The sequence below is a fragment of the Anomaloglossus baeobatrachus genome, chromosome 11 (genome assembly GCF_048569485.1).
Source record: "Anomaloglossus baeobatrachus isolate aAnoBae1 chromosome 11, aAnoBae1.hap1, whole genome shotgun sequence".
NCBI lineage: Eukaryota > Metazoa > Chordata > Amphibia > Anura > Aromobatidae > Anomaloglossus > Anomaloglossus baeobatrachus.
Window position 1 is genome coordinate 148,227,622 of NC_134363.1, and position 26,678 is coordinate 148,254,299.

The 26,678-nt window shown below is 52.5% G+C and overlaps 1 protein-coding gene across 5 annotated transcripts in view; it reads left to right on the forward strand.

Annotated features, from left to right (window-relative positions):
* LOC142256430 (cyclin-dependent kinase 11B-like) overlaps positions 1-26,678 on the forward strand; it is a 186,234-nt gene that overhangs the window by 75,591 nt on the left and 83,965 nt on the right. For 3 of the 5 annotated variants that reach the window (XM_075328108.1, XM_075328110.1, XM_075328109.1), the window contains 2 exons: positions 2,379-2,489; positions 8,844-8,963. In XM_075328108.1, coding sequence (XP_075184223.1) covers positions 2,379-2,489; positions 8,844-8,963 — 231 coding nt within the window. The remainder of the gene's footprint in view (positions 1-2,378; positions 2,490-8,843; positions 8,964-26,678) is intronic. The other 2 variants (XM_075328111.1, XM_075328112.1) reach the window with 1 other exon arrangement.

Below are 26,678 nucleotides of genomic sequence, written 5' to 3' on the forward strand. Positions count from 1 at the left end.
TCTGTCTAAGTCCACTCTGACTTCGAACCAGGGGCGTCAATGGAAGCGGTTCCTTGCCCAGTTTCCCCTGCGTCCTCTGAGTCTGGATGTTTTCCGCTGTACAAGCAAACTCAATCCTCCCACGGGGTGGTGGCTTCGCCACTGACCAGAGGCTCGTTTTCAGTGGTGGCTTCGGCCACTCTGTCTCAGGGGCGCTCCTCTCTGGCCCGTCCCGGGTGATCCTCACCAGGATGCTAGCCTATCCGCCTGGGGAGCAGGATATCTCCACCGTGGAGCGCAGGGCGCTTGGACTCTGTCCGAATCAGCCCTCTGGATCAATGTGCTGGAAATCACTGCTGTATTTCTGGCTCTCCAAGCCTTCCCCATCTGTGAGCGGCTAGGCACATTCGAGTCCAGTCGGACAACGTGACAGCGTTTTCCTATTTCATCCAGGGCGGGACGCTCAGCCGCCTGGCAATCTTGGCGGCTCAACATTCCTCAGTGGACAAGGGACTCCTAGTCCACCGTATCCGCAGTCCACATCCTAGATGTGAAAACTACGAGGCAGGCTATTTCAGCTGTCCAACCGCGGTCCACAATCCTCAGGTTTTGCGGTAGACACACTGGTTCATGTTTGATCCCAGCTTGTCTCTTTTCGAATTTCACCCCCTACCTCTTGTCCAGAGTCCTGCACAAGATCGGTAAAGGGGGCCGTCGGGTCATTCTTCCAGACTGACCCAAGCGGGCTTGGTCCTCTGACCTGCTCCTTCTGTCCGTTGAGTTGCCATGGCATCTTCCGGACCGTTCAGACCTTTTCTCAAAAGGTCCGTTTTTCCCGTCAGAGTTCTTGACGGCATAGCTCTTGAGTCCTGGATCTTAGCGACTTCTGATATCCTTCCCGAAGTCATCTCTGCCTTGACTCGAGCTCCAAACTGTCCTTTGACCTTTTTGGCCTAGCCGACCCTCCTGTCCCTTCCACAGTCCGGTCTACAGCTAGGACTATCCCTCATTAAGGGACAGGTCTCGGCCCTGTCAGTATGTGCCAGCGGCGTATCGCCCGGCTGGCTCCGGTGTGCTCCTTTAAGGGCGCATCTCACATCATTCCGCTTTTCCGGCGGCCTATGGAGACCTAGGACCTAAATCCGGTCCTCCCGGTTCCCGGAAACCCCCCTTTGCGCCTCTTGGGGAGGTTTTGTTGTTTCATCTTTCACAGAAAGGTACACCTTCTAGTGGCTATAATTTCCCGCCTGAGAGTTCTGGCTGCACTCTCTCGGAGTCGTTCCCCTTTTTTGGTCTTTTGCATCAAGACAAGGTGGTCTTCGTCCGACTCCGGACTTTTTTCCCTAAGGTGGTTTCTGCCTCCACCTTATCCGGGGCAATTTTCCTGCCTTCCTTTTGTCCGGCTCCTGTTCATCGCTTGAGGAAGCGTTGCATATCCTGGATCTGGTGCGGGCGCTCCGGATCTATGTGTCTCGCACCGCCGTTATTAGGCGGTGCACCTCTCTAGTGCTGACTGGTCGTCAGCGTAACGGTCTCTCGGCATCTAAGCTGTACCTGAAGTTGGCCTAGGTCGGCCATTTCCGAGACCTATGAGTGTACTCAGGTGCCTTCCCCGCTGGGGATCGGGGCTCATTTGGTCAGACCTGTCGGCGCCTTTATTTTTGGGCTTTCAGGCACCAGGTTGCGGCTCAATAGGTCTGTCAGACTGCAGCTCAAATTAGTCTGCATGCTTTTTCGAAGCACTCCCAACGCATGCTCATGCTTTGGCAGACGTGGGCTTGGACAGACGCATTTTTCCGGCGTCTGTCGCCCATTTGTGAACTTAGGTTTGCCTGCTTCTCAGTTGTCTGTTTATTCCCACCCATGGACTGCTTTTGAACGTCCCATGGTCTGGGTCTCCCATAGGAACGATGAAGAAAAAGAGAATTTTGTTTACTTACCGTAAATTCTTTTTCTTATAGTTCCGTCATGGGAGACCCAGCACCCTCCCTATGCCTGTTGGCAGGTTTCTTGTTCCGTGTGTCTTCACCGGCTGTTATTGTTGTAGACAGAGGTTCCGGTTCTTCCGGTTTTTACTCTCTCTCTTATGGGTGGATGTCCTCCTTCAGCTTTTGCACTAAACTGGCTAGATCTGGCTAGCAGGGGGTGTATATGCTAGGAGGGAGGAGCTACACGTTTTTGAGTGTAGTAACTTTGTGTGTCCTCCGGGGGCAGTAGCTATACACCCCATGGTCTGGGTCTCCCATGACGGAACTATAAGAAAAAGAATTTACGGTAAGTAAACAAAATTCTCTTTATTTCTGTCTTTTCCTAAAGTGAAGTGGTATCAATGAATTGGTAGTAATAATACGCGTACTTGCTAGTCATGCACTTGCCAACCTGTACAACATGCCTTCTAGGGCTCGCAGGATCTGCGCTTCCTGAACGCAGGAAGTTAGGGCTCTTACAAGAGACTGAGAAAATGCAGTACAGTGCAGAGTCAAGAATACTTGTAGAGTTTAGCACTCAAAGTAAGTTTTGGCTTTTTAAAACCATTTGTATGACAATAACTTTGTGGCAGTTCTGCACTGCTTTGTATCCTCTTCACCATTTCTCGGTCACACAAGATGGCTCCAACCAATGTTTTGTAGCAGCATCGCTGATGGAGCCCCTAACGGCATTGTGGCCTCGGATTTTTAAGGCAGTTTGAGCCCTGCTATATAGGCAATTAAAATGGTAACCACCTCCACACAACGCAGAGGGTACATTAGCTTAATAGGATGAGCCTTTAAGAACTGTCAAAAGTCATAAGACACTAGTATACTCTTACTACTTACACAGTTCTTACCGGTGGTCCCATGTGTTCACTCTTCTTCAGTGGGACATTACATTGGGTACGGAAAGTATTCAGACCCCTTTAAATTTTTCACTCTGTTTCATTGCAGCCATTCGGTAAATTCAAAAAAGTTCATTTTCCCCCCATTAATGTGCACTCTGCACCCCCATCCCCCATCTTGTCAGGAAAAAACAGAAATGTAGAAATTTTTGCAAATTTAGTAAACAAGAAAAACTGAAATATCACCTGGTCATAAGTATTCCAACCCTTTGCTCAGACACTCATATTTAAATCACATGCTGTCCATTTCCTTGTGATCCTCCTTGAGATGTTCTCCTCCTTCATTAGAGTCCAGCTGTGTTTAGTTAAACTGATAGGACTTGATTTGGAAAGGCGCACACCTGTCTATATAAGACCTCACAGCTCACACTGCATGTCAGACCTAATGAGAATCATGAGGTCAAAGGAACTGTCCAAGGAGCTCAGAGACAGAATTGTGGCAAGGCACAGATCTGGCCAAGGTTACAAAAGAATTTCTGCAGTACTCAAGGTTCCTAAGAGCACAGTGGCCTCCATAATCCTTAAATGGAAGAAGTTGGGACCACCAGACCTCTTCCTAGACCTGGCCATCCAGCCAAACTGAGCAATCATGGGAGAAGAGCCTTGGTGAGAGAAGTAAAGAAGAACCCCAAGATCACTGTGGCTGAGCTCCAGAGATGCAGTAGAGAGATGGGTAAAGGTTTCACAAAGTCAACTATCACTGCAGCCTCCATCAGTCGGGCCTTTATGGCAGAGTGGCCCGACAGAAGCCTCTCCTCAGTGCAAGACATATGAAAGCCCACATAGAGTTTGCAAAAAACACATGAAGGACTCCCAGACTATGAGAAATAAGATTTTCTGGTCTGATGAGACGAAGATAGAACTTTTTGGTAATAATTCTAAGCGGTATGTGTGGAGAAAACCAGGCACTGCTCATCACCTGCCCAATACAATCCCAACAGTGAAACATGGTGGTGGCAGCATCATGCTATGGGGGTGTTTTTCAGCTGCAGGGACAGGACGACTGGTTGCAATTGAAGGAAAGATGAATGTAGCCAAGTACAGAGATATCCTGGAAGAAATCCTCTTCTAGAGTGCTCTGGACTTCAGACTTGGCTGAAGGTTCACCGTACAACAAGACAATGACCCTAAGCACACAGCTAAAATAACAAAGGAGTGGCTTCAGAACAACTCTGTGACCATTCTTGAGTGGCCCAGCCAGAGCCCTGAGAACTGGAGAGGATCTGCAAGGAAGAATGGCCGAGGATCCCCAAATCCAGGATCCCAAGAAGACTCTACTCAATACTGAGCAAAGGCTCTGAATACTTATGACCATGTGATATTACAGTTTTTTTTGTTTAATAAATTTGCAAAAGTTTCACATTTTGTTTTGGGGTTTTTTCGGTCAAGATGGGGGATGGGGTGCAGAGTGTACATTAATGAGAAAAAAATGAACTTTTTGAATTTACCAAATGGCTGCAATGAAACAGTGAAAAATGTAAAGGGGTCTGAATACTTTCCGTAGCTGCAGGAGCTTTAAATGAATAGTTAAACCAGCACACAACTTTGCAGGCGAACAGCCACATCCGTGCCCCTTCTTTTCGTCTCGCCCATCACTGGTCACTGCTTCCCTTTTACTTGCACGTTTTTTTATTCACAGCTTTTGGAGACATTTGCAAGAAAAATCCCCCAAGTAAGAAGGGCCTGCAGCATTTGATCATGCACTAAACCTTTTCTTTGCCATTGCTTGTAGATTCCTGTCCTCTTTCGCAGCATTGATTTCTCTGCCGTGTCCTTTTTCTGTACAGTTGTCGGCTTTATTTCCATTGTCATTTTATATGCAGCTGCTTAGAAATCTTTACTCCTAACACTTTAGTTGTCAGGTGCTTCTAGTACAGATTACACCCGCTGCCATCAGTCTGCTGCAGATTACACTGAACCCTCCTGTTTCTCATTTAGAAATTTGGAAGAATGAACATCACTGGGGAAATATTGATTCCGATATCTTGTGCCTCTGCTCAGTGGAGTCTGTGGGCAAAACCCTTTATATATACATTTGGGTGTCTAGATGCAGCAGATCTGTTAGGATACATGCACAAGCATTATTATTATATCGCCATTTATGACATGTGAAATGGGGCCTACATAGACAAGTACAATAATCATGAACAATACAAGGCACAGACAGGTACAGGAGGAGGGAGGACCCTGCCCGCGAGGGCTCACCATCTACAGGAGGAGAGAGGACCCTGCCCGCGAGGGCTCACCATCTACAGGAGGAGAGAGGACCCTGCCCGCGAGGGCTCACCATCTACAGGAGGAGAGAGGACCCTGCCCGCGAGGGCTCACCATCTACAGGAGGAGAGAGGACCCTGCCCGCGAGGGCTCACCATCTACAGGAGGAGAGAGGACCCTGCCCGCGAGGGCTCACCATCTACAGGAGGAGAGAGGACCCTGCCCGCGAGGGCTCACCATCTACAGGAGGAGAGAGGACCCTGCCCGCGAGGGCTCACCATCTACAGGAGGAGAGAGGACCCTGCCCGCGAGGGCTCACCGTCTACAGGAGAGAGGACACTGCCCTCGAGGGCTCACCATCTACAGGAGGAGAGAGGACCCTGTCTGCGAGGGTTCACAGTCTACAGGAGAGAGGACCCTGCCCGCTAGGGCTCACCATCTACAGGAGGAGAGAGGACCCTTCCATCGAGGGCTCTCAGTCTACAGGAGGAGAGAGGCCGCTGGCCGCGAGGGCTCACAGTTCTTCAGCAGGAGAGAGGACCCTGCCCGCGAGGGCTCACAGTCTAAAAGAGGAGAGAGGAGCCTGCCCACGAGGGCTCAGTGTCTACAGGATATGATAGGAGAGGACCCTGCCCACAAGGGCTCACAGTTTACAGGATAGGAGAGGACCCTGCCCATGAGGGCTCACAGTCTACAAGGGATGGGTGAGGATATAGTAGGTGAAGGTGGAGATGGCCATGCAGTGGTATAGCTGACTGAGGGTTATTGCAGGTTGTAGGCTTGTCGGAAGAGGTGGGTTTTCAGGTTCCTTTTGAAGGTTTCCATGGTAGACCAGAGTTTAATATTTTGGGCAGAGAATTCCAGAGTATGGGGGAGGCACGGGAGAAATCTTGTATCCTTTTGTTGGAGAGGGAGATAAGAGAGGAGTAGGGAAGGAGATCTTGTGAGGATCGGAGGTTGTGTGCAGGTAGCTACCTGGAGGCTACGTCATAGATGTATAGAGGAGACCGTTCTGGATGGCTTTGTATGTCATGCTTAATATTTTGAACTCGAGTCTTTGGGCAATGGGAAGCCAGTGAAGGGATTGGCAGAGAGGAGAGGCCGGGGAAGGCATCAGAGTTTTGGCTAGATTGTGTGGTGTGATACTGTTAGAAGGGAGCTCACAGAACAGGAGGTTGCAGTAGTCCAGGCGGGAGATGATGAGGGCATGCACTTGTTTTTGCAGATTCTTGATCAAGGAATGTATGAATCTGGGAAATATTTTTTATTTGGAGTCAGCAGGAGGTGGAAAGTCCTTAGATATGTGCCCTGAAGCAGAGAGCGGAGTCAAGGGTTACCCTCAGGCAGCGAGAACACAGCACTGGGGAGGATGCGCAGCCACTGACTTTGATGGAGAGGTTAGGTGGAGTGCGGTGGGAGAAAGATGAATTTTTGTTTTGTTGGGGTTTTTTTTAGAAATTGAGTAGAAAAGAAGGATGAAATAGAGAGATATTTTGGAATTCTGGTTAGTTAGGAGCTTATCAGGTACAGAGAGGTAGGTCTGTGCAGCCTTAGATGCTTTGCAGAGATTTCTGTGATTGTCTCATTATCCTGACTAGGACTTGTAGCAATCCACGCACAATCTGCAGAATCACCCCCATTCTGTTATATGGAGCAGACTTTGAATCCTATAAATACAGTAGCAAAATTGGGACTTTACCAAATCTCATCCATCCGCAGCGGAAAATGTCTGGAGCTGCAATTTTGAATTTCTCAACATGTCAAATTATGAAGGGGGCATATTCTTCTTTTTTTTTTTTTTTTTAGGGTTGTGGATTATGCAATGTCCGGCACTACAACACCATCCCGAACAGTTTTGCCTCTGTAGAAATTATTGCAGCCGATAAGCCCTATGTGTGAGAGACGTTACGTTCTTCCATGGCTCAACCAAGCTCCACGGGTTTTGTACTTTGTATAGATTGATGTTCATAGCTCTCACCATCTATTTCTATTCACTAACTTACAGCATTATTGCTGAAATCTATCTACACTTTCGGCCTGGGACAGCTCATAGAGTCCCACGGCTTTCAATATCCCCTCTACGCTGATGATACGCAGATCTACCTCTCTGGACCTGACATCACCTCCCTACTAACCAGAATCCCACAATGTCTGTCTGCTATTTCATCCTTCTTCTCTGCTCGATTTCTAAATCTGCACATGGACAAAACAGAATTTATTATCTTTCTTCCTCCCCACTTAACTCCTCCACCTGACATATACATCAATGTCAATGGCTGCCCACTCTCCCCGGTCTCATGTGCTCGCTGCCTGGGAGTAACTCAAGACTCTGAACTTTCTTTCAAGCCACACATCCAAGCCCCCTTCACCTCCTGCCGCCTTCAACTCACAAATATTTCCCTGATCCGTACATTCCTTTCCCAAGAAGCTGCAAAAATCCTAGTACATGCCCTTATTGTGTCCCGCCTGGATTATTGCAACCTCCTGCTTTGTGTCCTGCCTTCTAAGAGTCTCGCACCCCTACAATCTATTCTAACTATGCTGCACAAATAACCCACCTGTCCCGCCGCTACTGCCCGTCCACTCCTCTCTGCCAATCTCTTCACTGGCTTCCCATTGCCCAACGACTCCAGTTCAAAACACTAACCATGACCTACAAAGCCATCCACAACCTGTCTCCTCCCTACATCTGTGACCTAGTCTCCCGGTACTTACCTGCATGTAACCTTCGATCCTCACAAGATCTCATTCTCTACCCCCCTCTCATCTCCTCCTCCCACCATCGCATCCAAGATTTCTTCCGTGCCTCCCCCATACTCTGGAATGCTCTGCCACAACATATCAGACTCTCTCCTACCTTGACAAGCTTCAAAAGGAACCTGAAGACCGACCTCTTCCAACAAGCCTACAACCTGCCGTAACCCTCAGTCTGCTATAGCACCACATGACCAGCTCTACCCTCACCTACTGTATCCTCACCTATCTTCTGTAGACTGTGAGCCCTCGTGGGCAGGGTCCACTCTCCTCCTGTAGACTGTGAGCCCTCGCGGGCAGGGTCCTCTCTCCTCCTGTAGACTGTGAGCCCTCGCGGGCAGAGTCCTCTCTCCTCCTGTAGACTGTGAGCCCTCGCGGGCAGGGTCCTCTCTCCTCCTGTAGACTGTGAGCCCTCGTGAGCAAAGTCCTCTCTCCTCCTGTAGACTGTGAGCCCTTGTAGGCAGGGTCCTCTCTCCTTCTGTAGACTATGAGCCCTCGTGGGCAGGGTCCTCCCTCCTCCTGTAGACTGTGAGCCCTCGTGGGCAGGGTCCTCTCTCCTCCTGTAGACTGTGAGCCCTCGTGGGCAGGGTCCTCTCTCCTCCTGTAGACTGTGAGCCCTCGTGGGCAGGGTCCTCTCTCCTCCTGTAGACTGTGAGCCCTCGTGGGCAGGGGCCTCTCTCCTCCTGTAGACTGTGAGCCCTCGTGGGCAGGGGCCTCTCTCCTCCTGTAGACTGTGAGCCCTCGTGGGCAGGGTCCTCTCTCCTCCTGTACCAGTCTGTGCCTTGATTATGATTACTGTACTTGTCTCTATTATGTATACCCTTTTCACATGTAATGCGCCATGGAATAAATGGCGCTATAATAATAATTGTTTATGATCAGGACCGCTTATTTTCTGGTTGTAAGAGGAATAGAAAGACAAAGTATATTAGAAAGATGTTAGACCAAGAAGTGGCGATTAGGCTGTATGTACATACACAAACATTTCCTGTTCTAATTTCCGAATTTTTTTTTTCCGCAGTATCTGCTCATCACAGAACCGCCAGAGAGGAGCACGGGGACAAAAATAAAGCCAATTACCACAGCCGCAGTCCCATACGCCAACAGCGGGAAAGGATCGAGGGAGAGTTGCGGAAACAAAGTAAGCTGCAGTGTAGGCTAATATGGAGAAATTGGCGTTAATCTAGAAAACTCCTTCTTGTGTCAGATTGAGTCATTTTGCTCCGAAATGTCCTTTTTTAGCCAGAATGAAGGTGACTGCAGTTAAAGGGATTTTCATGTTTCTGAAACCTATCTGCATTTTAAAAAAAACAAACTGTGCTTTACCCCACTACCCAGGTCCAGCGCGGGGTCCTCCGCATCGGCTAATGGTGTCTTTCATGGTCTGCAGCTGCACATTGATCACATTGCAGACAATAACGAAACTCAATGGTTCTGCCCAAGTTGATGGGACGAGCCATCAAGCTTACTGATCAGCATTGCAGACTGATGAGGACTCTCAGTGGAGACTCCGTGCTGGGACTTGGGGCCGGTTTGCTGTGAAAGTAATCCGTATCCATTTGCGCTGGCAGATGTACGGCCATTCATTAAGAGGACGAACCACCAGGATTTTCCTATATAGCCTATAGCCAGTGCTATACTGGTGCTGTCATGCTGATTCTATACATACCTTTAGTTGTGAGATCGGATGTATACTTTCTGATATACAGGCAAGTAAAGTTTGTGACATGCACTGTTATTTGATGAGAGGTGCAACGGAATATTTAATAGGTGGGTCGTTTTCTTTTTCGCTCCTAATTGGGAGACCCAGACAGTGGGTGTATAGCTACTGCCTCTGGAGGCCGCACAAAGAACTACACTTAAAAGTGTAAGGCCCATCCCCTTCTGGCTATACACCCTCCCGTAGGAGTACGGATTCCTCAGTTTTAGCTTTGTGCGAAGGAGGTCAGACACGCACGCATAGCTCCATTGTTTTTAGTCAGCAGCAGCTGCTGACTATGTCGGATGGAAGAAAAGAGGGCCCATACAGGGCTCCCAGCATGCTCCCTTCTCACCCCACTGTATGTCGGAGGTGTTTGTAAGGTTGAGGTACCCATTGCGGGTACGGTGGCTGGCGCCCACATGCTGATTCCTTCCCCATCCCTTTTTACAGGGCTCTGGGTGAAGTGGGATTTACTGATCTCCAGGCACTGAGACCGTGCTCCATCTACAGCCCCTGGAGAAGATGCTGGATGGAGCGGAGTACATCAGGGACATGGCCCTGCTTCCTCAAGGTACTCTGTGTCCCCGTGCATTTGGCGCTCACACCGCAGCATGCTGGGTGTTGTAGTGCGCCGGGGACATCAGCGCTGAGGCGCTTGTGCCATGGCCTCATTCAGCTCGCTGAAGCAGGCACACTCTTGGGGAACGGTCGCGCCGGCCGCTGGGACTGCGGCGCGGCTGGCACTTGTGGTGCGCCGGGGACTTCAGCGCGGGCCGTGCTTTTACGGCGGCCGCGCTGATAACTCGAGTCCCCGGCTTTTGCGGCCTGGTTCCGTTCGTTCCCGCCCCCAGACCTGCCAGTCAGGGGAGGGGCGGGAAGCTGGTCAGTGCATCAGCGCTGAGGGCTGGAGTCGTTTTTACATACTCCAGCCCTCACAATAGGCACAGAGGGGACACTGTTTCCCGCACTTTTGTTTGGGAACTCCCACGGGCCGCCCCTCTCCACAGACGCCGGCAGCCATTCCTGCTGACACGCTGAACTACAGAGGGGAGCCGGGGAGACCCAGACAAGGAATTCTGCGCCTCTTACCCGCTATTCAGCGGGCGGTAAGCAGCCCTCTGGGCTCACCCCCTCTTGTGCCAGTAGTAATCTTAGTATTTTGTTCCTGCAAATACTTTGTACTGCATAGCGCTGGTCGCCCTTTGGCTATAGACTCTCTCACATTACAGAGAGCCAACAGCATGTCGTCCACAAAACGCAAGGGTGCCAAGGCACAGACATTATATGCTTCCTGTACCGCATGTGGGACTTTTCTACCGGCAGGCTCCACTGACCCCCATTGTGTGCAGTGCTCAGCCCCTGCGGCACTTGCACAGTCGGGACCTCTGCTGGACGTGACCCAGGGTGTACCACCTGTGAATGCTGTCCAGGTGACAGGAACTGAGTTTACGGCTTTTGCTGACAGAATGACTCTCACTATGTCACAAATTCTTGACACATTGCGAGCTAGGCCTGTGCTTCAGGCCACGGACACTGTGCAATCATTGCCCCCTGGTCCCCCTCAGCTGAATTACTTCCAAGCTCCGGGACGGGCACATACACCTCAGGGTGAAGACTCTGACTCGGACGATGGCCCCAGGCAACCTAAGCGGGCTCGCTATGAGGGGCCTTCACATTCATCTCAATGGTCAGGATCCCAGCGAGATGAATCTATGGGTGATGAGGCGGACGTGACTGATCAGGATTCTGATCCTGGGACCGCTCTCAATCTAGATACACCAGATGGTGACGCCATAGTTAATGATCTTATAGCGTCCATCAATAAGATGTTAAATATTTCCCCACCAGCTCCTCTTGTAGAGGAGTCAGCTTCGCAGCACGAGAGAATCCATTTCAGATATCCTAAGCGTACATTAAGCACTTTTCTGGACCACGCTGACTTTAGAGACGCAATCCAGAAACCCCACGCTTATCCGGAAAGGCGTTTTTCTAAACGGCTTAAAGATACACGCTATCCTTTTCCCCCTGAGGTGGTCAAGGGTTGGACCCAGTGTCCAAAAGTGGATCCTCCAATTTCCAGGCTTGCAGCTAGATCCTTGGTTGCAGTTGAAGATGGAGCGACACTTAAAGATGCCACTGACAGGCAGATGGAGCTCTGGCTGAAATCCATCTATGAAGCTATTGGAGCGTCGTTAGCGCCATCTTTTGCTGCCGTATGGGCACTCCAAGCTATCTCAGCCGGGCTTGTGCAAGTCGACTCAGTCACACGTGCATTTGCCCCGCAGGTAGCACCATTGACCTCGCAAATGGCGGCATTCGCGTCGTACGCGATTAATGCTGTTCTTGACGCTACAAGCCGCACGGCAGTGGCGTCAGCCAACTCCGTTGTTTTGCGTAGGGCCCTGTGGTTGAGACACTGGAAGGCAGATTCTCATTCCAAGAAGTGCTTAACCAATTTGCCTTTTTCTCGTGACCGATTGTTTGGAGAGCGTTTGGATGAAATCATCAAACACTCCAAGGGTAAGGACTCATCCTTACCGCAACACAGACAAAACAAACCCCAACAGAGGAGGGGTCAGTCTGGTTATCGGTCCTTTCGAGGACCGGGCAGGTCCCAATTCTCCTCGTCAAAAAAGACTCAAAAAGATCAGAGACGCTCAGATTCTTGGAGGTCTCAGTCACGCCCAAAAAAAGACAGCCGGAGGAACCGTGGCCAAGACGGCGTCCTCATGACTTGCAGTCTCCGATTCCCACACCCTCGGTCGGTGGGAGGCTTTCCCACTTTGGCGACATTTGGCTGTCACGCGTCAAAGACCGTTGGGTGAGGGATATTCTGTCTCACGGGTACAGGATAGAGTTCAGTTCCCGTCCGCCAACTCGTTTCTTCAGAACTTCTCCACCACCAGACCGAGCCGATGCTCTGTTGCAGGCGGTGGCCGCTCTAAAGGCGGAAGGAGTGGTGACCTCCGTCCCTCTTCAGGAACAAGGTCACGGTTTTTACTCCAATCTGTTTGTGGTCCCAAAAAAGGACGGATCGTATCGACCCGTCCTGGATCTAAAGTTGCTCAACAGACACGTAAAAGTCAGGAGGTTCCGGATGGAATCCCTACGCTCCGTCATAGCCTCAATGTCTCAAGGAGATTTTCTAGCATCAATAGATATCAAGGATGCGTATCTCCACGTGCCGATTGCGCCAGAGCATCAGCGTTTCCTACGCTTCGTCATACACGACGAACACCTGCAGTTCGTAGCGTTACCTTTCGGTCTGGCAACAGCCCCCCGGGTCTTCACCAAGGTCATGGCAGCAGTAGTAGCTGTTCTGCACTCGCAAGGTCACTCGGTCATCCCGTATCTAGACGACCTGCTTATAAAGGCACCCTCTCAAGAGGCATGCCAACACAGTCTGAAAGTGGCACTAGACACTCTCCAGAGTTTCGGGTGGATTATCAACTTTCCAAAGTCTCATCTAACCCCGACCCAATCTCTGACTTATCTTGGCATGGAGTTTCATACTCTCTCAGCGATAGTGAAGCTTCCACTGGACAAGCAGTGTTCGCTACGGACAGGAGTGCAATCTCTCCTTCAGAGTCAGTCGCACTCACTGAGGCGCCTCATGCATTTCCTAGGAAAGATGGTAGCAGCGATGGAGGCGGTCCCGTTCGCGCAGTTTCATCTGCGCCCTCTACAATGGGACATTCTACGCCAATGGGATGGGAAATCGACGTCCCTCGACAGGACTGTCTCCCTCTCTCAGACTGCCAAGGACTCTCTGCGTTGGTGGCTTCTCCCCACCTCATTGTCACAGGGAAAGTCGTTCCTACCCCCATCCTGGGCAGTGGTCACGACGGATGCGAGCCTATCAGGGTGGGGAGCGGTGTTTCTCCACCACAGGGCTCAGGGGACGTGGACTCAGGAAGAGTCCACCCTGCAGATCAATGTTCTGGAAATCAGAGCAGTCTATCTTGCTCTGCTAGCCTTCCAACAATGGCTGGAAGGCAAGCAGATTCGGATTCAGTCGGACAATTCCACGGCGGTGGCGTACATCAACCACCAAGGGGGAACACGCAGTCGCCAAGCCTTTCAAGAAGTCCGGCGGATTTTGACGTGGGTGGAAAGCAAAGCGTCCACCATATCCGCAGTTCACATCCCAGGCGTGGAAAACTGGGAAGCAGACTTTCTCAGTCGCCAGGGCATGGACGCAGGGGAATGGTCCCTTCACCCGGACGTGTTTCAGCAGATCTGCTGCCGCTGGGGGACGCCGGACGTCGATCTGATGGCGTCACGGCACAACAACAAGGTCCCAGTTTTCATGGCACGGTCTCACGATCACCGAGCGCTGGCGGCAGACGCCTTGGTTCAGGATTGGTCGCAATTCCGACTACCCTATGTGTTCCCACCTCTAGCATTGTTGCCCAGAGTTCTCCGGAAAATCAGGTCCGACTGCCATCGAGCCATTCTCGTCGCTCCAGACTGGCCAAGAAGGTCGTGGTACCCGGATCTGTGGCATCTCACGGTAGGCCAACCATGGGCACTACCAGACCGTCCAGATTTGCTGTCTCAAGGGCCGTTTTTCCATCTGAATTCTGCGGCCCTGAACCTGACTGTGTGGCCATTGAGTCCTGGATCCTAGCGGCCTCAGGTTTATCTCATGAAGTTGTTGCCACAATGAGACAGGCTAGAAAACCATCCTCAGCTAAGATCTATCACAGGACGTGGAAGATATTCTTAGCTTGGTGCTTGGCTCAGGGAGTTTCTCCCTGGCCATTTGCATTGCCAATTTTTCTTTCCTTCCTGCAGTCTGGGTTGGAAAAAGGTTTGTCGCTTAGCTCTCTTAAGGGTCAAGTCTCTGCGCTATCCGTATTCTTTCAGAAGCGCTTGGCACGGCTTTCTAAAGTACGCACGTTTCTCCAAGGAGTTTGTCATATTGTTCCTCCTTACAGACGGCCATTGGAACCCTGGGATCTAAACAAGGTTCTCATTGCTCTCCAGAAGCCGCCTTTCGAGCCTTTGAAAGAGGTTTCCCTTTCTCGGCTTTCACAAAAAGTAGTTTTTCTTGTGGCGGTCACGTCTCTTCGAAGAGTGTCCGAGCTAGCGGCGTTATCTTGCAAATCTCCCTTCCTGGTGTTTCACCAAGACAAGGTAGTACTGCGTCCAATTCCAGAGTTTTCTCCCAAGGTGGTTTCTTCCTTTCATCTCAATCAGGAGATCACTTTGCCATCTTTGTGTCCGCATCCAGTTCACCAATTTGAAAAAGGTTTACATCTGTTGGACCTGGTGAGAGCACTCAGGATTTACATTTCTCGCACGGCGTCTCTGCGCCGTTCTGATGCGCTCTTTGTCCTAGTCGCTGGTCAGCATAAGGGATCGCAAGCTTCCAAATCCACCCTGGCGCGGTGGATCAAGGAACCAATTCTTCACACATACCGTTCTGCTGGGCTTCCGATTCCATCTGGACTGAAGGCCCATTCTACCAGAGCCGTGGGTGCATCCTGGGCATTGCGGCATCAGGCTACGGCTCAGCAGGTGTGCCAGGCGGCTACCTGGTCGAGTCTGCACACGTTTACCAAACACTATCAAGTGCATACCTACGCTTCGGCAGATGCCAGCCTAGGTAGACAGGTCCTTCAGGCGGCGGTGGCCCACCTGTAGGAAAGGGCTGTCTGACAGCCCGTTCATGTGGTATCTTTTTACCCACCCAGGGACTGCTTTTGGACGTCCCACTGTCTGGGTCTCCCAATTAGGAGCGAAAAAGAAGAAGGGAATTTTGTTTACTTACCGTAAATTCCTTTTCTTCTAGCTCCAATTGGGAGACCCAGCACCCGCCCTATTTGTTCTTAGGGTTTCGTTTTTCGGGTGCACATGTTGTTCATGTTGTTTCTTAAGTTCTCCGATCTTGTTATCGGATTGAATTTGTTTTTGAAACTGTTATTGGCTTTCCTCCTTCTTGCTTTGGTACTAAAACTGAGGAATCCGTACTCCTACGGGAGGGTGTATAGCCAGAAGGGGAGGGGCCTTACACTTTTAAGTGTAGTTCTTTGTGCGGCCTCCAGAGGCAGTAGCTATACACCCACTGTCTGGGTCTCCCAATTGGAGCTAGAAGAAAAGGAATTTACGGTAAGTAAACAAAATTCCCTTCTTTGCTAGCCCCCCTCGTCCTTTTCTCTAGCCCCCCCTCGTCCTTTTCTCTAGCCCCCCCCTCGTCCTTTTCTCTAGCCCCCCTCGTCATTTTCTCTAGCTCCCCTCGTCCTTTTCTCTAGCCCCCTCGTCCTTTTCTCTAGCCCCCCTCGTCCTTTTCTCTAGCCCCCCCTCGTCCTTTTCTTTAGCCCTCCCTCGTCCTTTTCTCTAGCCCCCCTCGTCCTTTTCTCTAGCCCCCCTCGTCCTTTTCTCTAGCCCCCCTCGTCCTTTTCTCTAGCCCCCCCTCGTCCTTTTCTCTAGCCCCCCCTCGTCCTTTTCTCTAGCCCCCCCTCGTCCTTTTCTCTAGCCCCCCCTCGTCCTTTTCTCTAGCCCCCCTCGTCCTTTTCTCTAGCCCCCCTCGTCCTTTTCTCTAGCCCCCCCTCGTCTTTTTATCTAGCCCCCCTCGTCCTTTTCTCTAGCCCCCTCGTCCTTTTCTCTAGCCCCCCCTCGTCCTTTTCTCTAGCCCCCCCCTCGTCCTTTTCTCTAGCCCCCCCTCGTCCTTTTCTCTAGCCCCCCCTCGTCCTTTTCTCTAGCCCCCCCTCGTCCTTTTCTCTAGCCCCCCCTCGTCCTTTTCTCTAGCCCCCCCTCGTCCTTTTCTCTAGCCCCCCGTCGTCCTTTTCTCTAGCCCCCCGTCGTCCTTTTCTCTAGCCCCCCGTCGTCCTTTTCTCTAGCCCCCCCTCGTCCTTTTCTCTAGCCCCCCCTCGTCCTTTTCTCTAGCCCCCCCTCGTCCTTTTCTCTAGCCCCCCCTCGTCCTTTTCTCTAGCCCCCCCTCGTCCTTTTCTCTAGCCCCCCCCTCGTCCTTTTCTCTAGCCCCCCCTCGTCCTTTTCTCTAGCCCCCCCTCGTCCTTTTCTCTAGCCCCCCCTCGGCCTTTTCTCTAGGCCCCCCTCGGCCTTTTCTCTAGCTCCCCTCGGCCTTTTCTCTAGCCCCCCTCGTCCTTTTCAATAGCCCCCCTCGTCCTTTTCTCTAGCCCCCCTCGTCCTTTTCTCTAGCCCCCCTCGTTTTTTTCTCTAGCCCTCGTCGTCCTTTCTTTGTCCCTGCCCACCTGTTATTCCTTCCTCCCTCTGTAATAACCGTGACAAGGGAGGAGCACAGGTAGCAGACAGGGGAGGGAATAACTAGCAAAATCCGACCCACCTATTAGATATTCCGTAGCTGCTATCAATCAAATAACATTGCATTTCACAAACTTTACTTGCCTGTATATTAGAAAGTATAAATCCGACCTCACAACTAAAGGTATGTATAGAATCAGCATGATAGCGCCAGTATAGCACTGGCTTTAGTTTATATAGGAGAATCCTGGTGGGAGGTCCTCTTTAAGAGTAGTCATTACATCATGCTACGATGGCTGCAACTTGCTTGACAAAGCAGCATTTCTCTGACGCCTCATTGGGGGACACAGGACCATGGGTGTTATGCTGCCTATCCATAGGAGGACACTAAGTAGATGCAAAAGCATAGCTCCTCCTCTGCAGTATACACCCCCTGGCCGGGCCAAGCAACCTCAGTTTTAGCTTAGTGTCTGTAGGAGGCACATCTTTCAAGGTTTTGTTATTTTTTGAGGGCAACTGTTTCCTTTTGGGACCGATCTCCCAATACCATCAACAGGCGGGAACGCGGAGTGCTGCCTCCACGTACCCCCTCCTGCGACGCTGGATCCTGGGCTGCATCTTACTGGACGACTGGACCACAGACACCGAATTTCCAGAGCCCAGGGCAGAAGCACAATTCCTCAGCCCCTCTTTGAAGGCTCTGAGTTAAACATTGATTGCACTGTGTGACCGGACACAGCAAGCTGACTCTGCTATTCCCACTGCCTGGACTGAGGCAGCGTTTAAGGTGAGATCCTCCCTGACTGGTTTCCCAGACAAAGGGAGAAAAGATGGTGAAGTCCCTTGCTGATTGCAAGGAGGAGAGCCCCAGGCATCCTGAACACACAGTGTTAATTTTTTCTCTAGCTTGCTGGCTGGAGGAGAGGGGAAGTCCCTTGCTGTTTGCAGAGAATCCTGCACAGATAATTTACAGGTGGCGGGGGAGGGAGGGCCCAGAGCTCAGGAACTCACACTGTTTATTTGCTCTGTTTGCTCTAGCTGCGGCTCTGATTGCAGAAAGCTGGCAGAGATTATCATTCGGTGACAAGCTGTGTGCTGACTGGAGGGACATATCACAGAAGCTCCCTTCCCGTCGTTTTTTGCTACCGACAGCAGGGGGGCACACTGACTTATTCTTGGCGCTTTTTTAGCGCTAAGCCCCCCCCCCCCCCTTCCCGGAAAGCGCGCGAAGATAACCACAAGCTTACTCCTTCCTGAGGACGCAGGGCCATCGGCTGATTCTGGTGAGGTACACCGAAGCAAATACAATCCTTGCTTCCCACTGCTTCACTTGTAGCTCTGCATATCATTGCTCCCCCTCCTGGCATACTCCTATTAGGAACATGCAGAATTCTAAGGGTACTAAGAGTGCTAAGGCTCACATAGTCTATTACTCAGCCTGCACTGCCTGCCACGCTGAGCTACCACATAAACACACCTCTTCTCTCTGTGGTTCCTGTGCCCCTATAGCCCCCCAAGAACCCCCCGCCCCACCGCCGCAACAGTCAGCCCAGAGCCTAGGGCTCCCAGCCCACCGGAATGGGCACAGTTTCTGTCCCAATCCATGGAAAAACTGTCACAGAACCTGGTTCTGGCTATGCAATGTCGTCCTCCACACCTTTCTGGGTCCCTGGACAGAACGCAGCCTGAGGATACCCATATGGAGGATCCTTCTGAGGTAATCCGGGCACATGCTTCACCGGTTGCAGGGATCAGGAAAAGAGCACACAGCCGGGTGTCTGCAGCGGGCTCTCCCTTGGGAGCACACAGGGCAGGCTCTCCCACACGCTCCACGGCTTCTGAAGAGCTGGAGGAGGGAGAATGCTGTTTTATACCAAGAGGATTCCTTGGTTTCAGCCTCCCCAGATGATCAAACTGCAATAGACTCCCTTATAGCAGCAATCAACCAAACTCTGCATGTGGAAGATCCCCCATCCACTACCACTGACCATGCGGTCTCCTTTAAGAGGGCAAGAAAACTCCAAAAGGTTTTCGCTGATCACCCAGAGTTTCAGGATATCCTCACAAAGCAAAGGGAGAAGCCTGACAGGCGCTTCGGTAACCGAAAACTCATGGAGTCCCGGTGCCCTTTTGCCTCACCTGCCCCTAAGGGCTGGGCCGATCCGCCCTCGGTCGACCCCCCCCCCGGTCTCCCGCCTTGCCACAAAGACGCTCCTGTCTTTGCCCGATGGTTCCTCCATCAAGGACCCGACAGACAGGCAGGTGGAGCACCTCGCCCGCTCTGCTTTTGATGCTGCGGGTTCCTCCCTCTCGCCCTCCTTTGCCTCTGTGTGGGTCGCAAAGGCGATCTCGGTCTGGGCAGAATCCCTTAACACTTTGCTTGAGGAATCCCAGTTCACTCATACCTTCACAGAAGTAACGGCTCAAATTGCCGCTGCGGCGGAGTACCTCATGCAGGCCTCCATGGACGCTGCTACCTGCGCAGCCTTTGCCGCCTCAAATACCATAGCCATTTGTAGAGCTCTCTGGTTCCGACAATGGCGAGCGGACTCTGCCTCCAAGAAGTCTCTCACGGGCCTTCCCTTTTTTCCAGACCGATTGTTTGGCGAACAGCTGGACAAGCTCATTTCTGACGCCACGGGAGGAAAGAGTACCTCCCTCCCCCAGCTGAAGTTCAGGACATCCTTCACCAGACGACCACAGTCCTCGTTCCGCTCCTTTCGGAACTCATTTGGTTGGTCGACATCCCGTGCTGTCCCCGCCACCAGCCGCGGACTACGCAGGGACCGACCTTCTCAGCTCTCCCTGAAACCCACTTTGTCATGGAAGCCTAGACCAAAACAGTCCAGGACTAGGGAGACTAGTCCACGACGTTTTCCCCCCTCATGACTCCTTCGGCGCCCCGGAAGACACACTCATTGTAGGAGGTCGACTGCGGCTCTTTCAACACATCTGGGCTGCCGCCACAGACGACAAATGGGTGCGAGACCTTGTGTCTTCCGGTTACCACATAGAATTTCGGACCCGACCCCCGAGTCGGTTCTTTCTCTCAACCCCCCAAAGACTCGAAAATGACGCGAAGCTTTTTTCTCAGCAATCCACTCGCTCCAAACAGCAGGAGTAATAATACCTGTCCCGGACGACGAGAAGTTCAGAGGTTTTTATTCCAACCTCTTTGTGGTCCCCAAAAAGGATGGGTCAGTTCGACCCATCCTGGACCTCAAACACCTGAACAAACATGTGCACGTACGGAGATTCAGAATGGAGTCCCTAAGGTCCATTATTGCATCCATGGTCGAAGGGGGAATTCCTCGCCTCCATAGACATCAAGGACGCGTACCTGCACATACCCATCGCACCAGATCACCAAAAGTTCCTCCGCTTCGCAGTTCAGGACTCCCACTTTCAATTCGTAGCTCTACCCTGAGGCCTTGCCACCGCACCAAGTGTCTTCACCAAAGTCATGGCGGCCGCCATGAGCGTCCTTCACGCCAGGGAAGTAGTCATTCTCCCTTACTCCTCATCAAGGCCCCCTCCTTCCGCGACTGCTCAACCAGCGTACAGATCACTGTGGACACACTATCCCGCTTAGGGTGGCTAGTGAATCTAGACAAATCATCCCCGATCCCATCACGATCCATCACCTTCCTGGGCATGTCCCTGGACACCCGTCGGGGCTTGATCTACCACCCCCTGGACAAGGCGATCGCTCTTCAACGAGCGGTACGCTGCCTTCTACGTCCTCCGTCTCGCTCCGTTCGATTCAGCATGAAGGTACTCGGCAGGATGGTGGCGGCTATGGAAGCAGTATCCTTTGCTCAACTGCACCTCCGCCCACTGCAGCTAGCCCTTCTAGTGGCCCGTGACAAGAGCCCCTTCTCCCTGGACAGACCTCTTCACCTGACGCCTTCAGTCAGGTACGTACTCCGCTGGTGGCTTCGGTCCTCATCCCTATCGAAGGGGAGATCTTTTCTCCCAGTGAACTGGCTGGTCCTGACCACGGACGCCAGCCTCCTAGGCTGGGGAGCAGTGTACCGGCACCACACTGCTCAAGGACGTTGGACGCCCCAGGAGTCTTCCCTATCCATAAACCTCCTGGAAATCTGCGCGATCTTCCTCGCGCTCAGGGCGTTCTGCCCTCTGCTAGTGGGTCGTCAGATTTGAGTCCAATTGGACAATGCGACAGCTGTAGCCTATATCAATCGGCAGGGGGGCACCTGCAGCAAAGCGGCTTATCTCGAGGCCCACAAGATCCTCAGCTGGGCCGAATCGACGGGGTCAGTGATATCAGCGGTACACATACCGGGGGTAGAGAACTGGGCAGCAGACTTTCTAAGTCGCCAAGGCCTGGCCGCCGGAGAATGGTCTCTCCACCCAGAAGTGTTTCTACACATCTGCACTCGCTGGGGCACACCAGACGTGGATCTAATGGCCTCAAGGTTGAACGCAAAGGTACCCGCGTTCATAGCCAGGTCACGCGACCGCAGTCCATCGGCGCGGATGCTCTAGTCTGCTCCTGGCACCACTTCCGCCTGCCTTACATATTTCCACCTCTACCCCTGCTGCCGCGGGTAATCAGGAAGATCAAGGCAGAGGGAGTCCCGGTGATACTGATAGCACCGGACTGGCCCAGGCGCGCTTGGTACGCCGAATTAGTACAAATGCTCGCAGACGTACCGTGGCGCCTTCCAGACATCCCAGACTTGCTGACCCAAAGGCCCATTTCCCATCAGAACTCAAGAGCCCTGAAGCTGACGGCATGGCCATTGAGACCTGGGTATTAACAAGAGCGGGATTCTCCCCCGCGGTTATTTCCACCATGATCAGCGCCCGAAAGCCTGCTTCATCCCGCATTTACCACCGTACGTGGAAAATCTTCTTTCTTTGTCGCTCTATTGGGAGACCCAGACAATTGGGTGTATAGCTACTGCCTCCGGAGGCCACACAAAGTATTACACTTAAAAGTGTAAGGCCCCTCCCCTTCTGCCTATACACCCCCTGTGGGATCACGGGCTCCTCAGTTTTCATGCTTTGTGCGAAGGAGGCTAACATCCACGCATAGCTCCACTGTTTAGTCAGCAGCAGCTGCTGACTTTGTCGGATGGAAGAAAAGAGGGCCCATACTAGGGCCCCCAGCATGCTCCCTTCTCACCCCACTTTTGTTGGCGGTGTTTGTTAAGGTTGAGGTACCCATTGCGGGTACGGAGGCTGGAGCCCACATGCTGCTTTCCTTCCCCATCCCCTTAGGGCTCTGGGTGAAGTGGGATCCTATCGGTCTCCAGGCACAGGAGACCGGGCTCCGTCCACAGCCCCTGGGAATCTGCTGGACATGGAGCTGAGTAGCGTCAGGGACAGGGCCCTGCTACATTAAGGTACTCTGTGTCCCCGTACAAATCGCGCACACACACACCAGCATTGCTGGGTGTGTTGGTGCGCCGGGGACAGCAGCGCGGCGCGCTGGTGCTATTACTCACTGCAGCTTTGCTGAGTGAGTTTATGTATTAGGAACTGCCGCGCCGGCCGCTGCTGGCGGTTTTAACACTGCGGCGCGGCTGGGACTTGTGGTGCGCCGGGGACTTCCGCGCTGGCCGTGCTTATACGACGGCCGCGCTGATAAATCGAGTCCCCGGCTTTTGCGGCCTAGTTCCGTTTCGTTCCCGCCCCCAGGCCTGCCAGTCAGGGGAAGGGCGGGACGCTGTTCAGAACGTCAGCGCCGAGGGCTGGAGTCTGCTTAGCATACTCCAACCCCCCTCACTTGGCACAGTGGGACGCCAGTTTCCCGCACTTTGTCTGGGGCACGCCCACGGCCCGCCCCTCTTCACAGGACGCCGGCAGCCATTCCTGTTTGCAAGTCTCAGTGGAGAAGGGAGACAAGCTCTGGGAGACCCAGACACGGGATTCTGGCGACCACACACCCGTTTTTGAGCGGGCGGTAAGCAGCACCTGAGGTGCTGACCCCACTAGTGCCGAAGTGTTCATTTGTACTTTATGCTTGTAGGCTATACATTGCACTGTACGGTCGCTATTCTTGGCTATATACCCCCCTAGATTGCTAGACAACAGCATGTCGTCCGCAAAAAGCAAAGGGGCCAAGACACAGGCTTTCTATGCTACTTGTACCGCATGTGAGGCTGTTCTACCGGCAGGTGCCACTGACCCCCATTGTGTGCAATGTTCGGCCCCTGTAGCACTTGCTCAGCCGGGGTCTCTGCTAGAGGTGGCCCAAGGAGAACCACCTGTGAACACTGTCCAGGTGACAGGGACGGAGTTTGCAGTTTTTGCTGATAGATTGTCGGTGACTATGACTAAAATCCTTGAGACTTTGCAGTCCAGACCGGTAACTCAGACCAGGGGCACTGTTGATTCAATGCTCCCTGGCCCCCCTCATTTGGAACAAATCCGTGCTCCGGGGGGGTCCCATGCATCCCGGGGTGATGGCTCTGACACGGACGACAGTCCCAGACAGCCTAAGCGAGCTCGCTATGAGCGACCCTCGACTTCATCACACTGGTCAGGGTCCCAGCAGGAGGACTCTCTGTATGATGAGGCAGAGGTAGCTGATCAGGATTCTGATCCTGAGACCGCTCTCAATCTGGATACACCTGATGGGGACGCAATAGTGAATGATCTCATAGCGTCCATCAATAAAATGTTGGATATTTCTCCCCCAGCTCCTCCAGTGGAGGAGTCAGCTTCACAGCAGGAGAAATTCCATTTCAGGTATCCCAAGCGTAAATTGAGTACTTTTCTGGACCACTCTGACTTTAGAGAGGCAGTCCAGAAACACCACGCTTATCCAGATAAGCGTTTCTCCAAACGTCTTAAGGATACACGTTATCCCTTTCCCCCGGACGTGGTCAAGAGCTGGACCCAGTGTCAAAAGGTGGATCCCCCAATCTCCAGGCTTGCGGCTAGATCCATAGTTGCAGTGGAGGATGGGGCTTCACTTAAAGATGCCACTGACAGACAGATGGAGCTCTGGTTGAAATCCATCTATGAAGCTATCGGCGCGTCGTTTGCTCCAGCATTCGCAGCTGTATGGGCACTCCAAGCTATTTCAGCTGGTCTGGCGCAGATTGACACTGTCACACGTACATCTGTTCCGCAAGTAGCGTCCTTAACCTCTCAAATGTCTGCATTTGCGTCTTACGCTATTAATGCTGTCCTGGACTCTACGAGCCGTACGGCAGTGGCGTCCGCCAACTCCGTGGTTTTACGCAGAGCCTTGTGGTTAAGGGAATGGAAGGCAGATTCTGCTTCCAAGAAGTGCTTAACCAGTTTGCCATTTTCTGGTGACAGACTGTTTGGTGAGAGATTGGATGAAATCATTAAACAGTCCAAGGGTAAGGATTCATCCTTACCTCAGCCCAGACCAAATAAACCCCAACAGAGGAGGGGACAGTCGAGATTTCGGTCCTTTCGAGGCTCGGGCAGGTCCCAATTCTCCTCGTCCAAAAGGACTCAAAAGGATCAGAGGAGCTCAGATTCTTGGCGGACTCAGTCACGCCCAAAGAAAGCAGCCGGAGGAACCGCTACCAAGGCGGCTTCCTCATGACTTTCGGCTTCCTCTCTCCGCATCCTCGGTCGGTGGAAGGCTCTCCCGCTTTGGCGACATTTGGCTGCCACATGTCAAAGACCGTTGGGTGAGAGACATTCTGTCTCACGGGTACAGGATAGAGTTCAGTTCTCGTCCTCCAACTCGATTCTTCAGAACTTCTCCGCCTCCCGACCGAGCCGATGCTCTTCTGCAGGCGGTGTGCTCTCTAAAGGCGGAAGGAGTGGTGATCCCTGTTCCTCTTCAGGAACAAGGTCACGGTTTTTACTCCAATTTGTTTGTGGTGCCAAAAAAGGACGGGTCTTTCCGTCCTGTTCTGGACCTAAAACTGCTCAACAAGCATGTGAAAACCAGGCGGTTCCGGTTGGAATCCCTCCGCTCCGTCATCGCCTCAATGTCTCAAGGAGATTTCCTAGCATCAATAGACATCAAAGATGCTTATCTCCACGTGCCGATTGCTCCAGAGCACCAGCGTTTTCTACGCTTCGTTATAGGAGACGAACACCTTCAGTTCGTAGCCCTGCCTTTCGGTCTGGCGACAGCCCCAAGGGTCTTCACCAAGGTCATGGCAGCAGTAGTAGCAGTCCTGCACTCTCAGGGTCACTCTGTGATCCCTGACTTGGACGATCTACTTGTCAAGGCACCCTCTCAAGAGGCATGCCAACACAGCCTGAACGTTGCGCTGGAGACTCTCCAGAGTTTCGGGTGGATCATCAACTTTTCAAAGTCAAATCTGACCCCGACCCAATCGATAACATGCCTTGGCATGGAGTTTCATACTCTCTCAGCGATAGTGATGCTTCCGCTGGACAAACAGCGTTCACTACAGACAGGGGGGCAATCTCTCCTTCAGGGCCAGTCGCACCCCTTGAGACGCCTCATGCACTTCTTGGGGAAGATGGTAGCGGCAATGGAGGCAGTCCCTTTCGCGCAGTTTCATCTGCGTCCACTACAATGGGACATTCTCCGCCAATGGGACGGGAAGTCGACGTCCCTAGACAGGAAAGTTTCCCTTTCTCAGGCGACCAAGGATTCTCTTCAGTGGTGGCTTCTTCCCACCTCATTGTCAATAGGAAAGTCTTTCCTACCCCCATCCTGGGCGGTGGTCACAACGGACGCGAGTCTATCAGGGTGGGGAGCAGTTTTTCTCCACCACAGGGCTCAAGGTACGTGGACTCAGCAAGAGTCCACCCTTCAGATCAATGTTCTGGAAATCAGAGCAGTGTATCTTGCCCTACAAGCCTTCCAGCAGTGGCTGGAAGGCAAGCAGATCCGAATTCAGTCGGACAACTCCACAGCGGTGGCATACATCAACCACCAAGGAGGGACACGCAGTCGGCAAGCCTTCCAGGAAGTCCGGCGGATTCTGACGTGGGTGGAAGACACGGCATCCACCATATCCGCAGTTCACATCCCGGGCGTAGAAAACTGGGAAGCAGACTTCCTCAGTCGCCAGGGTAGGGACGCAGGGGAATGGTCTCTTCACCCGGTTTCAGGAAATTTGTCGCCGCTGGGGGAGGCCGGACGTCGACCTAATGGCGTCCCGGCACAACAACAAGGTCCCGGCCTTCATGGCACGGTCTCACGATCTCAGAGCTCTGGCGGCGGACGCCTTAGTTCAAGATTGGTCGCAGTTCCGGCTGCCTTATGTGTTCCCACCTCTGGCGCTGTTGCCCAGAGTGCTACGCAAGATCAGGTCCGACTGCCGCCGCGCCATCCTCGTCGCTCCAGACTGGCCAAGGAGGTCGTGGTACCCGGATCTGTGGCATCTCACGGTAGGACAACCGTGGGCACTACCAGACCGGCCAGACTTGCTGTCTCAAGGGCCGTTTTTCCATCAGAATTCTGCGGCCCTGAGCCTGACTGTGTGGCCATTGAGTCCTGGATCCTAGCGTCTTCAGGATTATCTCAAGAGGTCATTGCCACCATGAGACAGGCTAGGAAACTAACCTCTGCCAAGATCTACCACAGGACGTGGAAGATATTCTTAGCTTGGTGCTCTGCTCAGGAAGTTTCTCCCTGGCCATTTGCATTGCCTACTTTTCTTTCCTTCCTGCAATCCGGGTTGGAAAAAGGTCTGTCGCTCGGCTCCCTTAAGGGACAAGTTTCGGCTCTTTCTGTATTTTTTCAGAAGCGCCTAGCACGACTTCCTCAGGTACGCACGTTCCTGCAAGGGGTTTGTCATATCGTCCCTCCTTACAAGCGGCCGTTAGAGCCCTGGGATCTGAACAGGGTTCTAATTGCTCTCCAGAAGCCGCCTTTCGAGCCTTTGAGGGATGTTTCCCTGTCTCGCCTTTCACAGAAGGTGGCCTTTCTAGTAGCGGTCACGTCTCTTCGGAGAGTGTCCGAGCTAGCAGCGCTGTCATGCAAAT